Here is a 15,100-nt window from a genome sequence, read left to right on the forward strand (position 1 = left end):
ATATATTTAGAAATCCTATTAGCTGGAGAGATCAACATTCTTATCTGAATTTCCAGGATGCTGTAACATGCAAAATTAGAGCAGCTCTCTTAAGTGGGTCAATTATCACTACTGCACTTACAGCAGCTTTTCCCCTCCCTCCCTGAAGCATCCATAATGGGCACTTAGTACAAGGATTTAAACAGTAAGATGTTGAGTTGACACACAGCACAATGCAAAGTTCCTTTCCTCTTTTATATTTCTGGAATCTTAAAGGAACAAAGAAAATCACCCAAGTACTGAATCTCCACGTTAAAATTACAGTCTCCCTGTGGAAAGCTTCGATGACTTTCAGCAACCAGGCACCCTGCAGGATAATGGTAGTCAGCAATCATGCTCACTATTGTCCTGCCACATCCGAGTCATGTACAAGTAAGGTTTATGGCTTTCCTCCACCAAGGGACAAGAGGAGAACCTGAGGACCACTAACCATCTCCCCAGCCCTGTCCCCCAGGTGCAGGGCCATACAACCAGTTTGAAAAGCTTCAGGTTATTTTTTTCTCAAGAGGCAATTCTCTTTAAAAGACACTGCAAACCACCAGATCCAAGCCCAACAACTCAAGTACCCAGCATCACTTCAGATAGTATAAAGACATCCATAGCAGACTGACAGATATGACACTGGACCTAGGGAAACATAAGCTCTTCTGCAATACAACCGGAGGCCAGGCAAGATACCCAAGAGTGACACAGCCCCAACTCCTCCAGCCTCACTGCCCCAGCGCTGCCCACCCGTGAGCACAGGGCAACAGCCGGGAGCAGCCCCTGCAGTGAGGGGGTGCAGTGGGGAAGAGCATGAAGCCACGCAATGCAGCATACAACATCAATACAACATCAACAAGAACATGGAAAGTTTTACTTCCCCACCAACAGGAATCATAAAAGACCTCATTCTCTCAGCAGCATGCTTGCTTTAGATGTGCCTCTTCATATGAAAAAAAACTGTGGGGCAGTACTGCCAGTTGCATGATTCTCCTTCACTCCACGGAAAAGGAGACTGGATATACAGGCTTCAGGTCATGAGCCTTGCTGTTGAAATTCAGCAGTTCCAACCCTGGCTGGAGGAACAGATGACGGGGAGAAATTAAGGTACTAAAATTAAATTTCTATTGCTGTCCCTGGCTGCCCTCTTTGCTATGTCTCCAGCATTTTCTCCTGTGGTACCAAATGGGCACGATCACACAAGCCAGGCATAACCAAACACATGAACTATTTGGCAATAGATGCAAATAACATGGGGCAACACCAGCCGCACCCGATTTAAGACGGCCATTCTTCATTAACAGATTGAAACTCTCACAGCCAAAATCTATCCCCTCAAAAGCATTCCAATTTTAAAACTTCATTTTGAAATGGACAAGGCTTTCCCAAGACTTCAAGCCCAAGCAAATGCTTCATTAGGAAACATTTATTTACTAAGGGGGTGATCAAACACTGGATCAGGCTTCCTAGAGAGGTGGTCAATGCCCCAAGCCTGTCCGTGTTTAAGAGGTGTTTGGAAAATGCCCTTAACTTTTGGTCAGCCCTGAAGCAGTCAGACTATGTGATCGTTGCAAGTCTCTTCCAACGGAAAATAATCTATTCTATTCAACCTTCTATGAAGAAAGTTCTTGGCGTCCTTTACCACACACACACAAAAAAATCTGGTGAAATGAAATAAAGTAATTTGCTTTGGTAAATATTCTATTTTAACTGCAATTTAAAAACCATTTTTAATCTCTTATGTCCTTGTCATACTCAACACTTGAACAAAACGTTTTGAATGCAACTTTATTTAATCAAAAGTAAAAGGTCAGTTGCTAAAAAGAAAGTCCTTAACCAAAGAGAAATAGAAACTGGTTTTATTAACTTCCCTGACCAGAGCTCTAAAACTTTGTTGATTAAAGCCTAATTTCAAAAGTTAACTTTTTAATTGGGAACACTAGGGCCTGCTGGCTCCAGGAAGTTTTAGTAGAGGTCAAAAGATTGATGGAGATCTAATTTTTCATTTCTAATAAAAAAGGAAGTCTTGCCCTTTTCCTTGCAAAGACAGACCTTGAAGTGTTAGTAGGGAAACAAAGAATGTATCCATCAAAGGCTCTCATGGCAAGGTTATACAAAGCCTCCCAAGACAGTATGGAAGCCAACAGAGCCTGCTAATGCTCGAGAGGAAACCAGCCGAACTGAACTTGCAAAGGCCAGCAAGGCAGAAAGGCTCAGGAACTGCTGCCTAATCTAGGATTAAAGAGACCAGTTCCTTACTCCATCACAGATTTTCTGGGTAACTTCGAATGTGTCACAGTCTCAGTTCTGCACCTGGAAATGAAGATAAATACTTGCAACTTCCCTTACTGTGACATGAAAATAAACACATTAACCCAAGAGCCATTCAAATAGCTTGGCAATAAAGCACAAGTACTTCAGACAAATAGGAAATAACAAAGTACTGCCCCATTCAGTGAGGAGATGCCCATTTTTATTTTTTTTCCTAAATCCTTCTTGCCTGCTGGGATCCTGCAATGCCCTCAAACAAAAGGGAGGTTCACAGGGCAGAGGAAGCAGGGGAGGAAAAGCGCCTTATGCTTTCCCACCCAGTGCAAGTTTACACATAAAAGCCACCAAGGCACCAAACTTTCTCCTGTCAGCCTTCTGCTCCCAGCGCTCAAATTTAAGATGTTATTTTAATTCGACATTTAATGGAAAGGTTCTTCTGCAAACAACTTGGAAGAGAGGCCTCCCATGGCCGCCTTGGACTGACCCCAGGAGGACCCCACCTCTCTCCTCTGACACCACACAAAGCTGCTGAAGACCACCTGAATAACCTGAGCAATCTCAGCCTGTGGGGGCTGCTCCAGCCCTGGGCGGTGGGAAGGGCTCGGCAAACCCCCCCCAGCATCGAGAGACTGATCAGCTTTACTGAAGGGGGGGGGAAACCTTCCTGAAAGGCAAACAGAGGAATATTTACACAAGATAGCTGGCGAGGCAACTTTGTGAGGACTCTTCTCATGTGGGAAAGGTTTTGTTTACTATTCTCTAACAAGACAGGATTTGGTTTACAAGAAGGGTGCATTTTCCAGAGAGCTTCAAAGGAAAATAACAAATCAGTAAAATAAAGGTGCATTTGTGTGGGATAAAAGACATTTACCATGTTGCTGTAAAAAAACACACCCGGGTGGTAGCGCTGGAAAATCTTACAAACAAAATAGCAGCCAGTTGTACAGTTGTTCTAACAGTTGTGTACAGTAAAAAGGATTACAAACAGAATGAAATGTTCCTTGATTAAAACAAACTGACATCCCACCTGGAAAATCCTGGCCAGGCTCTCATTGTTCCTGAGTGACCCTAGGGCAGCCACGGGTTACAGCCAAGCCCGTAAGTCACTCAAACACCCTGCCCAGCTCTTCCCAAGTTCTCTCCCTTGGGAATGGCAGGACAAGCTAAAGAGTCTTTTGTTTCCATTCAGACATATGTAGGGGAGGAAAAGCTGTTCAAAACATTAAAGAGAAACAACTGAGGACTGTTACTATTCCAAGAAACAAATTAAGAGCCTGAGTTTGAAATGCCCAGAGCGCTGGCAGTGCCAGCTGAAGTCAGATGTCACTGTAAACGCTCAGCATTGCCTCAACCCCTGGGAGGGGGGGGACAACCAGTTCCATCAAACTTGAGGATTTAAAAATCCCTATCTCCTTCAGATGTATTTTTTGCATTATACCTTTACTTCTGACACTGATAATATAGACACATTTTATAAAGAGAATAATAAATTAAAGCTTTTATAGGTAGCTCATCAAAAGGATGGAAAACCTCCCAAATTCAGCTAATGGCTAGTAAGCCATCTTCCCTTTAAAACATTAATGCTGACGAGTAATATAAGCAAGGCAGACGAAAAGCTGTGTCAAAGTTGCTGCATTGTGGGGTTTTGTGTCAAATAAGCTAATAAAAAACAAACATCTAAAATCAATTCAGATCTCAAATAATATATTAAAGTTTCTAAAGATCTATCAATAAAAGCTGCATAAACTTCTTTGTTCTCTAAGTTCTAGAGCTGTTTTTTTCAGATTAAAAAGATTTGTTACTGGAATATTTTGCATTTTTGCATTAATTAAACAACGCATGAGAACCAAGGAGAACTTAATGTTTTCCTGTTTCTGGCTGAGGTTTATTCAAGCATAGACTGCACCAGACTTGGCTACAATTTTCTTCACATTTTCACAGAGGCTGGCTGGCGACATGTACGCTATGAAAAAAGAAGAATAAGCAGATATCCATGTCAGATAAATACATTCCACTCCCTCAAACTGAACTTGCAGACACAATTAAATTCTGTTTTCCCTCTCCACACACTTCCCACTCCTTTGGTTCTGCCATTGGAGAGAGCACAACATTCCTTGCCACTTCAGCCCCTGACTACATCCCCACTGTCCCTCCCTCCCCAGGCCACATACAGACTTTGCTCCTGCTACCGTAATATTTTTAAGAAATATGTTGTCGTCTACTTCAGACACTAATGCATTCCCAGATAATGTCTCTATGGCTTGCAAGTCACTCTACTACTTCATTTGGGCCACCCAAAACCAAGGCTGCTGTCTCTGAGCTCTGGGAATACTGCCACCCTTCACTACTTCTTCCACATTATCTCCTTCCTCTACAATACACCCACCAATCTTCAGTCTTTAACTTCCTTTTCTAAATTTCTCCCAAATTTCTTTGTGGAAGTTCTGTATTTAACACAACGACAACACGTTTTAAACTCAGTAAATCACCTTAGCAGCATATATAAATCCTGAAGTGTTACAAATACTGTACGACCTTTGTACAGTGTATATTATGCAGTATATTTCTCCTCTTTGGGTGCCATCCTCTGCTGGCTTCTCTAGAAGACCCAGAACAACTGCAAGCTTATTACCCCGAACATGCACCTTCACTCTTGAAGCATCCTGTCACATGCCATCCTCTACATCTGCTCTTGGTCCCTCTGGACCAAAGGCCCTGGGAACACTCCTGCCTCCTGTAGTGCATTTCTGTATTGTATTTGTTTCCAGCCTAGATCTGACAACACACTGGTAATGATCATCATAATTAATCTGTGGAGGCTTAGGCGTATTTTAATTGCAAGGGTCAGCAATATGCACCTGTGGCTCTCAGGTTTTTAAGTTTCTAATGAACAGACAAGACACCAGAAAAGGAACTTGTATTTCAGTGTTCAGAATCCATCGCTTATTTGGGATTTGTTTTTCAAGCCACAGTGAGCTTTAAATATTAAAAAAACCCACCCTAAAAACCCCCACCACCAAGCCAGAAAAAAACTACCACCCAAACAGCAGAACACAGGCAGAAGCTGAACTCACTCTCCCAAAGTAACATAGTTAAATTCTTAATAACAACAACAAAATTAAGTAATCTAATGGATTTTTAAAAAATCAACACTACCAAAATCAAGCCATACAGTCATGCACCAGTACTTCTTGATTCCCAGGTGGCACAGTAACTGTACAAACGAACATGAAATACTTTATGATACTGATACAGAAACTTTGCAGTCTTACTCATACTTTACTCCTAGTATTTTATGTGAAGTATCACAGAAGACCTCCATTTAATGAAAAGAGTTGGGAAATGAATTTAGATATTCATGAAGCGTCAACCAGACCAGCACATCTTGCACATAACAGATACACACTGAAATACTTTAAAGAAGGATATAAAGCAAGCAAAGGATGAGTTTGGTTTTTTTGCTAGAAAAGTTAGTCATACTTGCTGCACAGATGGATGTTACATTAAATGTACCCATTTGCCTCTTACAGCTTATACTGCTTCAAATGCTTTTTTGTCACTACTAGTGGGGGAAAATGGATTTATGTATTACAGCTAGGCTATCATTCAGTAGTATCAAATAACGACTGTAAATAAATTACTTTGAAAATGTGACATGGGCATAAAAAAAATGTTGGTAATGCTTTTAAATCAACAGTGTCTTTATGGTATATGATAAATATACTGTTAAAAGTTCACACAGAGACTATACATTAGAAGAGACCGGTGTAATAGGCAAGTCTTCCTTTTAATTCCATTATTCCTGCAAAACCAGTTTTGTTTTTTAACCATGAAATGCAATGACCACAGCCACTATCAGAAAGCACTAATTTTAGAATACTGAACGTAGTTTCCAAAACTAAAACAAAAACATAATCTCAATCTTAAAAGGAAAGCTAAGCTGTTCAACTGGTAAAATACAGAATGAGAACAGCAACCTAGAGAAAGCATCAAACTGAACAGAATACTGACGATATGCACATATAGCTTTAAAGTAGAAAAGAACTAAAATAACACAGAATTGTTTGATACTGAACTCCAAATCCCAGCAACTGAAAGACAACATAAAAGAAAAAACTATAACCCAAACAAATTTGGATGGTCATCAGTATTTAAAGCTTACATAGATTTTAATGCAGTTCTTTGCACAATACAAAAACAGAGCTGACTTGGAGCAAGGAGTACTCACTTGCAAATCTGGCCTGTGTGCAGTCCGACCTCCAGCCACTGATCTCCTGTATGATTTTTGAGCAAATTTCAGAATCTATCAAATGCTTTTTCCCCAAAACTAAAATGGGAGCAATACTGTCCTTCCCACAAGCATTAAAAGAAGGTAATCCAAGCATCTTGATGGGAAACCCACTAGAACTCATATCTGTTCTTTAATGCTGACACTGCAGAAGGCTTGAGGTTAATTTTCATTTGTTTTAAAAAAGGAAAACAAAACAGAACATACACCAGGAACAAACAATCCCTAGCAAAGCACAGGAAAAGTGCAACTTTACACTAGAAGAAAATGTTGAGAAAGAAGAAATTTAGGGTTATTGATGTGTGGCAGAGTGACATTTATAAGCTCCTTGTAAATAGTAAGTATTGCACGTTGAGAAAAGGAAAAATTTTACTTGAACCACATACAGGAAAAACTCCCATTCACTTCATTCTACAAAAACCAACAGAGACAGAGTTAGCTCCTAAACACTTACCTTTTCAAATTCTGAAACAAGGTCTAACTGGGATAGTTGACTTGCTAAAAGCGTGGTTTATTTATTTAAGCATGAAAGGATACGAGGAGTTCCTTCTGTCCTACACACCAGGTAGAGGCATGCAGCAATTACGTGGGTCATCTTTCTCCCCCGGGTGAGGTGTTTGCTCACAGCCATCTTGAAAAAATTAAAGGCAGTATCCAGACAATGTTGATTGAGTTGAAGCTGGTTTCCCAAGTGGTGAATCTGACGTTTCCCTAGAAAAATTACAAGGAAAAAAAAATTGCTTAACAAGTTTGTAGTTAATGTGATTTTGGGTTGGGGTTTTTTTGGTGTGTTTTTTTTAAAAGACAAAACTGAGGGGGCGGATTTTGGATTTCATCTCCACGTGAAATACAGTAACCTCTCAAGTTGGAGGAACTATACATCCTCAGCTTCTCAGGACAAAAAAATGCCTTATTTTGGACTGCTAGAATTGAAATACATGCAATCAATGAGGTCTGGAAAATAAAGCCACAAACATCAGCCCCAGAAAGGATCCAAAAATATAGCCAAGACTTCTCAGACAAAAGACCATGCCCCTCTCCCCTAACATAATTTGGCAATTGGCACTCTGTTAGCTGCAGCAATGAACTTCTGAGAGCCAGAATGGCACGTTTGACACTGACATGCAAACAGAGACATTTTGCTGCAGCTCTCCAAGAAGCAATGAAGTTTGCAGTTCTTCTGACCACAGCCAAAGCCCACCAGGAAAGGAGCTCTGCTCTGGGCATGCCCGTGACCACCACAGATGGTGCCCTTCCTTCCTCCGAACACCTTTGCACCCCTGCCCCCATTTAGGGCTTGGCTGCCAGACTGTCGAGGTTAGTCTGTGGCTTCAGGAAAACAAATATGCCTTCACCCTTAAATAAAACAATTAAAAAAAAAGTGCATTTCAGATGATTCATGGCAGGAAGCAGTACAGCTGCTGGGACAGATGTGGGAAGCAAGATCCAGTCCATCCTCACAGCTCCAGCTTCAGAAGAGTGTGCTGAAAAGACAACTTAAAAAAAAGATGGGGAAGTCATGAGGAAAACAGAGCACTGAAGCTTCTCTGCATATGGGGTCAGACAGCACATCAAGAAAAATCCTTTAATTCATTGTGCTGGGCAGATGTTTCCAGTACGTGTATTTACAGGAAACGTTCATCTGTTCCCTTGAGAGATGTCATGAGTGGCTTTGCTGCAGGGGCACAGCGCCCGCCACGCGCCTCGGCCACCACTGCTCACGGACAGCCACAGCCACCACGCGATGCTCACCCCAACACCACCAGCACCTCCACAGACCACCCAGCTCGAACTTATGCAAATCCCTACATCATCATCACTAATAACATGGTAGAAATGCTTAACCTCCCAACAACCTCCTGCCAAAGACATTGCTTCGATTCAGCTTTAATAAAAGGTGACTCTGGCACGCAGCCAGGGTCAGTGAGACTCCGGCCAAGCAGGAGGTGCCGCAAAGCGACAGCTTCTCCCCCCTCCACGAGTGGCAATTAGTGCACTCACCGATGGGATCTCCTTTAAGGCACATTGTTGGTCAACCAGGTGTAACCCATGTGGTTGACGAAATAACAGAGGAAGGATATATCACTTCCCACAGGAGGTATGGGTACAAAAAAATCTGGAGTAATCCAAAGCCCAAAAAGCTAACAGTTTTTCCACTGCCATCAGCAGGCCCTGGACTGGTGCTCACCAGCCCAATATACAAACGCTCCATCTTCCCAAAACTAAGACACTAACTAGCAGTCACTCTCCCCTGAATTTTATTTCCCACTCTACAACCTGTATGCTGAAGCAGAATCAAGACTTTTATGTCCCTAAGAAAGAATCAGTTTGCACTCATCTGTGAGCAGGGGAAAGAAATAATAATGCTATTAGCCTTTAGTACTGAAACTCATTTTTGCAGTGGCATCAAAGCAGCTTCCCTGAGCAACCCCTCCCCAAACAAGTCCACTCAAGAGGTCAGTGTGGATCTGTGAGGCTATAGAAAGCTGCCTCTTCCCATCACTTATTTTATCTGGTTGTATTCTGCCATGCATGGCTGCCAAGGTGAAGACACAAGGAACGGTCACCTGTAGAGATTTTGGGCAATGAGCAGCATTCCCTTTAAGACAGATGGTCCAATTCAATGTCCTCAAAGCCACAAAGGCAGCTGATAAAAAGAAACAATTTCAGCAGTTTTAAGTGTTGTCTGAATTTTGCTTTTAAGTAAAGTTTTTGCAGAGGACAGTGGCTCCTATGCCAAGGAAGAGCCACATGCTCTCCTGAATGCTTCTTGGGCTAATGGTGGAACCAGTACGCAGGGCCCACCAGGCTCCACAAAGACCAGGGTGGTGGTGCAGGCCACTGAGCAAGAGGTGATGAGGAAGCTTCCCATGCCACCAGCACAGCAGCAGTTGATGTGGTCCTGGGCATATGCCAGAGAACAGCCCAAACGAGCTGGAGATGCAGAGTAAGAACAGCACAAGCATCCATGAGACTTCTCCCTCAGCACTCCCCTGGCCCATCCCCATCACGAGGCAATCCTTCTCCCAAGAACACTACTCTCATTCAGGACTCCACACCTCGGAGGGCACTTTAGCAACAAAATCATACCAGAACAGAAAAAAAAATAATATTGAGGAAGATATTTGGAAAATAATTTCTTTCATCAGCTATTTTTCCCACTGAGCTAGTCTCATCCCTGAACTACCATTAATATTCTTTGAGTATTTAACCTTTTCATAATTTCAAATGTTGAAATATAATTCATCATAATCCATCCTACATAAACAGTATGCTTATTTGAGTAATATATGCTTTTTTAGCCGAGTTCTTCATCCAACATCCATGTTTTAAAATGCAATTACCTTAGGGGTGACCAGTCATTGTCTACTGACAAATACCAAAGAGACCTAAGAGCACAGAAAGCTACTCGTCCACTCAGGAAATGCTATTTCTTTGAATGTTTTACTCAGTCTTCAGCAGACCAACGAAGGCTTTAAATCTGTGTGCTAGTACTCCCTCAAATGGCTTTGCAGCATTGCATCAGTCATAGTTTGTGGAAAAATAAGACAACCATTACACTGCTGTTGATCCCCAAAATGAGCAACTTACAGCAGGACAAAAACATCTTAGAAATTATGTGCATCTTGATGACTATACTTGGTTTTTGTCCTTATCTGTGAGGAGAGAGAAAGAAATGTACTACTTATAGCATCATCCGAGATAAACATTTACATTCTGTAACCAGTCTCCTGTTTACTAAAGAAAGATCAAAAGCTTTGTTGTTCCCCCACCACCACCCCCACTCCTTAAATTTAACATGACAACAAAATTCTATTTTTCTGGTATCTTATGTAACACCAACAAAAAAATCGCTGCAAAAGTCAGCATTAGCAACTATGCCTCCAGATTTCTCCACAGGGAACACAAGTTACCTTGTGCTCCTTCTGGTTCCTTCACATATTCAAGCAGCATCTCCATTCAAGAGGTCACTCCAAGAAAAGGCTGGCATCGGCTAAATGGCTGTTGCCCCAGTACAGCAGTACCATACCAAACTGCTGTACAGTGCCCTCATCCCAGTCAGATGATGACCAAAAGTACGTAATTTTGTGACTTGCAACCTTTTCTGCTCAACTCTCTAACCTGACATTTCCAGGGCTGAAAAATGCATCTCCGTAATATTTTATTTAACTATAAATACAGCAATTTAACCTGTTGGTAACTGAAGAGCAAATGTTCATGCTTGGAGAAACTGGGCATAGGAAAATAAATGATCGGAATAAAATTCTGTATCCAATGCTCCAGTTACTGTTGACAAACACGAGCAGAGATCAAATACCCATTCATACTGTTTGTCCTCAACATGAGGAGTCCTCCTAACTGTGCCACGGTAGCCACAAACATTGCTAAGCATTCAGATACGTTCTTACGTGCTGCTCCCCCAGCAATATGGCCAGTGCAGGGAGGAGCTGCAGAGCAGCTGCAAAAGCGACAGGGCTGGGAAGATGAGCAACTCCCTCCAGCCAGCCTACAATACCGCGTTATGTCTATCAGCCCTTGAACATACTCCCAACTCCCACTGCTCCTCACTAGCTGGGTGGCATTTTATAACCTTCCATTTGCTGTTTATCGCCTGACTGTCTCTATCGTTTGTCCCTAGACTACCAGCGTGGCTTCAATCAGCCCTAACGGCTGGCTAATGCCCTTTCCGCCAGTGTGACCATATGGTCCCAGTGTGCAGTGAGCTGGTTCAGCTATCTGCAAGAATGCAACATGCCTTATGATCTCAGCCAAAACAGCAGGAATATCCAACATTACAATGCAATTTATTAGCAATCTGCTTAATTCTGTATTCACTAGATTACATCGCAGTGTTACAAACTCAAACAAATTGAACTGCTCTACTGGATGGAAAAGAACATAATTGCCACACCTTTACACCCTGTCGTGCTCTGGGTTGCAAAACAAAACTCAGACCAGCAGCTTCTTTACTTTCTTCTCCATTTTACCCACTAGAACAGTTTTTTTAAAAAAAGTTTGAGTGGGACACTACTCCAAAAACGTGCAACTACTATCTCAGTACCATAAAGGAATATCATCTTGTGGAAGAGTCAGAAATCAGTATTGCATTTTGTCACAATTGCTAGGCAAAAGTACAACATGCAAGACAAAGTATACAAGGGTAAAACAAGTCTCTTAGTAGGTACATCTTTTATTAGTAACTTGCCGTAAGAGTTGCCTCCTTTGAGCCTTACAGGTTTTTGAGAGATCCTGGGATTATTTTTTTAAACCAAAAGAAACAGAGCCTTTAAGGTCAAAGCTTACATTTCATGCTGCCCTTGCAATTTAGTGATGGCATTAAAGTGGTGCTTAAGTACCTTGGGGAAAAGGACAAGGAACAGTGTCTTTCTAAAAAGGCAGGGAAGCTCATGAGCAAGGTTACAAAAATCCTCCCCCTCCTCTTACCGGTAAAAAAGTAAAATTATTCTCCTTTCAAAAGCAAAAGAAAGGAAGTCTAGAAAACACAGAAATTTTTTGACATATAGGACACATACCAGGCAGTTCCCATTTATTTTTCAGAGGCTCATCATAGCATCGGGGTGGAGGGGGAGAGAGAGAAGCTCATGCTTCTGTAAGCAACATACAAAATCAAGTTCCCAGGCTACCAAGTAGTAAAGTTTATCACGCTCCTGAATCTGCATCTAAAAACAAAAGGCCCTTTTCAGTTTTTAGTTCCAAGCCTACTGAAAAAAAAGCATTTCTACTCATCTACTCCCAGTACGTTGAAAGAGACACCATCATCTTCTCAACTGATGCCAACCTCAGCGTTTTGAACTGGCACGTAAGACCTTAACTGACAAGTTCAGATAGGACCGCTGAATGCTACTATCCTTTTATTTCAGAAAACTTCTGTTCTTTTGACGGAGGAAACAGTGGTTATTACAAAACAAAACGTGTAGGCTAGAAATCACTATAACGAAAATAGATTTGCAGAAAATCTTGGTAATATTAAATGCTTACACAAGAGGCAGTTGATGGCAAAACTGCAGCTTAAGTTATAAATAGGAGCAAAGTAGAAAAAGGGGGAAAAAAATCAGACCCATTCTTTAAAAGCAATTTTCTTTCTTTTATGATCTCGTTACTACAGAAACATCTTGTTCTCTTCCCCTGTTCAAGAGGAATCATACTTTTTTTTGGATCTCTTAAAAGTCAGTAATGTCAAGCAGCGACAGCTATAGATTACTCTTATCTGGCTTCTGCCTGCTCATCTGCAACCCTCCCCTCAGTTGGAGAGAGACTCTAACATTGCTATTTCCAAGTAGTACTTTTCAGTATGAAGCATAAGTTTCCAGGGAAATAACAGGCAGTACACAGCCAGAGCTTAAACGAGTTATTTTGATACTAAACTGCATCATAAAAATCCAGGCATACAGATTTTCCCCCCTTTCTCCAATTTGCTTGAGGGGCCCTGGAACCTAGCACCACCTGAATCAGGCAGTGGAGTCATGTTAAAACAGCACTAATTCTGCCCACCCCCAAAAAAACCCAACACAAATATAAAGGATTGTTATGGTAACAAACACTAGATTCTATTAAAAGGAATGTTTTGGATGGGTTTTGCTTGGGTATTCATTCCCAGAATTTGAATTACTTTACTGACTGAATTTAATGTGCAGATTTTATTTTGCATTTGGAGTGAAAACCCGAATTTTATTTCTTTGAAAAGTCTCCCAAAAAAAGGGGGGGAAGAGTACTTTTTATGTGTGGGCATCCCTGTATGCTTTGTCATATCTTTCAATTTCCACAAGTCCCAGCTCAAAGCCTGAATGAATTTCCTGCTCTTTGCTGGATGCCAGGCTTCTATGTTATTTGTATTTCAAATAAGTAAAACAAACAAACAAAGCCACAACAAGGAAAGTCCAGGAATATCAGCAGGGCTTCCTCATGAAGGCTAGTCCCAGAAACCTAATCAAGGGTAGAATCCCATGATCAAAGACAAGAAAATATTTAAAGCTCAAACAATGGGGGAAGGCAGGGAGGAAACACACGATGGCTGCAGCGATCACACCGAGCATTTCCAGCAACACACACAATACCATGAGTGAGAAGCAGCTTTATCTCAGTGAGCCTGTAACAAAAAAGGCCAACGAACACTAAAAGTAGCAGCACTGTAGGACATTACAGCAGTGCTGACCCAGCACAGTAAGACCTTTAATTTTATTAAGGATAGCCAAGAGTTATACCCAGCAACACCTAATTGCCTATGAGGAAAGCGATGAACATGCTGGCCTCATTCCCATGCTTTTGCCTACTTCAGCCTAGCCTCAAATCACCACTATCATGACCATCTAATCGTAGGTGCACCCCACATCCCCAGAGCCATGCTCTTCCCCAGGATGTGTCAGCCCCAGGGCTGAGCAACCAGGGGTCTGTGCACACTCAGCCCCCCTCCAAACTGATGCATCCCCATGCCTGTGTCACCTGGCAGACCTGCTTCACGGGCTGCCCAAGGGTACCACTCTGTTCCTGTTACCTCAGCAGAGACAAACAGTTCCTGGCCCTTTCCCTGTGATACTCCACCAGCTGCACCAGCACAACTGCTTGTGGGGACACACAGAAAACCAAATCAGTAAACTGATCCTCGTTAAAAATAACCTTGTGAAATAATAAAAAAAAAAGGCTTAATCCAGACCTGTTTACTGGAGGATTGATGCCTCCGCTTTATCTTCTTTGGGCCAGAACCAGACTATCTCAGTGCAGAGACCTGTATACAATTTCTTTGCCTGCTGACAACAATCCAGTCCATCCATTTTGCCTCCCATGAGAGTGCCCCAACTACCAGGTGCAGCTCCCCATCTCTCCCGGTAAAGCCCTTCCATTGCATGTCAAATGTTCGCTCATTTATTCAGCTAAAGAGAACTAGCATGCATCTTTAAGATTAATGGCTTAAAAATTCAGATAGTGGTCACTACTCCAACCACTTCTTAAATATTTGATACTAAGCTACTTTTCTTTCACCTAGAAAATCTGCTGTTAACATCTCTTCCCAGCACTTATCTGTACTTCTTTAAGTATTCATTCCCTCAAAATTGGCCCTTGTATTCCATTAATGCCAAAGCAGGCCTACAAAGCGCCCACGAAACTTCCCCCACCCCCCTCCTCAAGCACTTTTTCCATTCCCCGATTATATGATACCACGTCCACATGGACAGCCTCTTTGCATATACAGCAACTGGCCATTTAAATTAATTTGCCTTACCCACTCCAAAATATTCGGCATTGTAAGCTGTTCCTCTTTTTCCATTCAGTTCCTGGAATTCTGCTTCCCTCACAGGTGGCACTTCTACCGCTGCCATTTCATTCCCAGTATCCATTTAACTGCCACCCCCACTTCAACAACAGACTAGAAGTCATACAGTTTATTCGTGGGCTGCACCTAACCTGTTACTAATCTTGCCCCATCATCCTTAACACAGTGGCTTGCTTGTTTCTCTTACCCCTGCTTATTTTTTTTTAGCCCATCTAAAGTACTTCTTGCTT

At 42.0% G+C, this 15,100-nt stretch overlaps 1 protein-coding gene across 2 annotated transcripts in view; it reads right to left on the minus strand.

Annotated features, from left to right (window-relative positions):
* BRF1 (BRF1 RNA polymerase III transcription initiation factor subunit) overlaps positions 1-15,100 on the minus strand; it is a 175,684-nt gene that overhangs the window by 123,525 nt on the left and 37,059 nt on the right. For both annotated transcript variants that reach the window (XM_040602549.1, XM_040602551.1), the window contains one exon: positions 7,118-7,291. In XM_040602549.1, coding sequence (XP_040458483.1) covers positions 7,118-7,291 — 174 coding nt within the window. The remainder of the gene's footprint in view (positions 1-7,117; positions 7,292-15,100) is intronic.

Source organism: Falco naumanni, chromosome 7 (genome assembly GCF_017639655.2).
Source record: "Falco naumanni isolate bFalNau1 chromosome 7, bFalNau1.pat, whole genome shotgun sequence".
Taxonomy (NCBI): Eukaryota; Metazoa; Chordata; class Aves; order Falconiformes; family Falconidae; genus Falco; species Falco naumanni.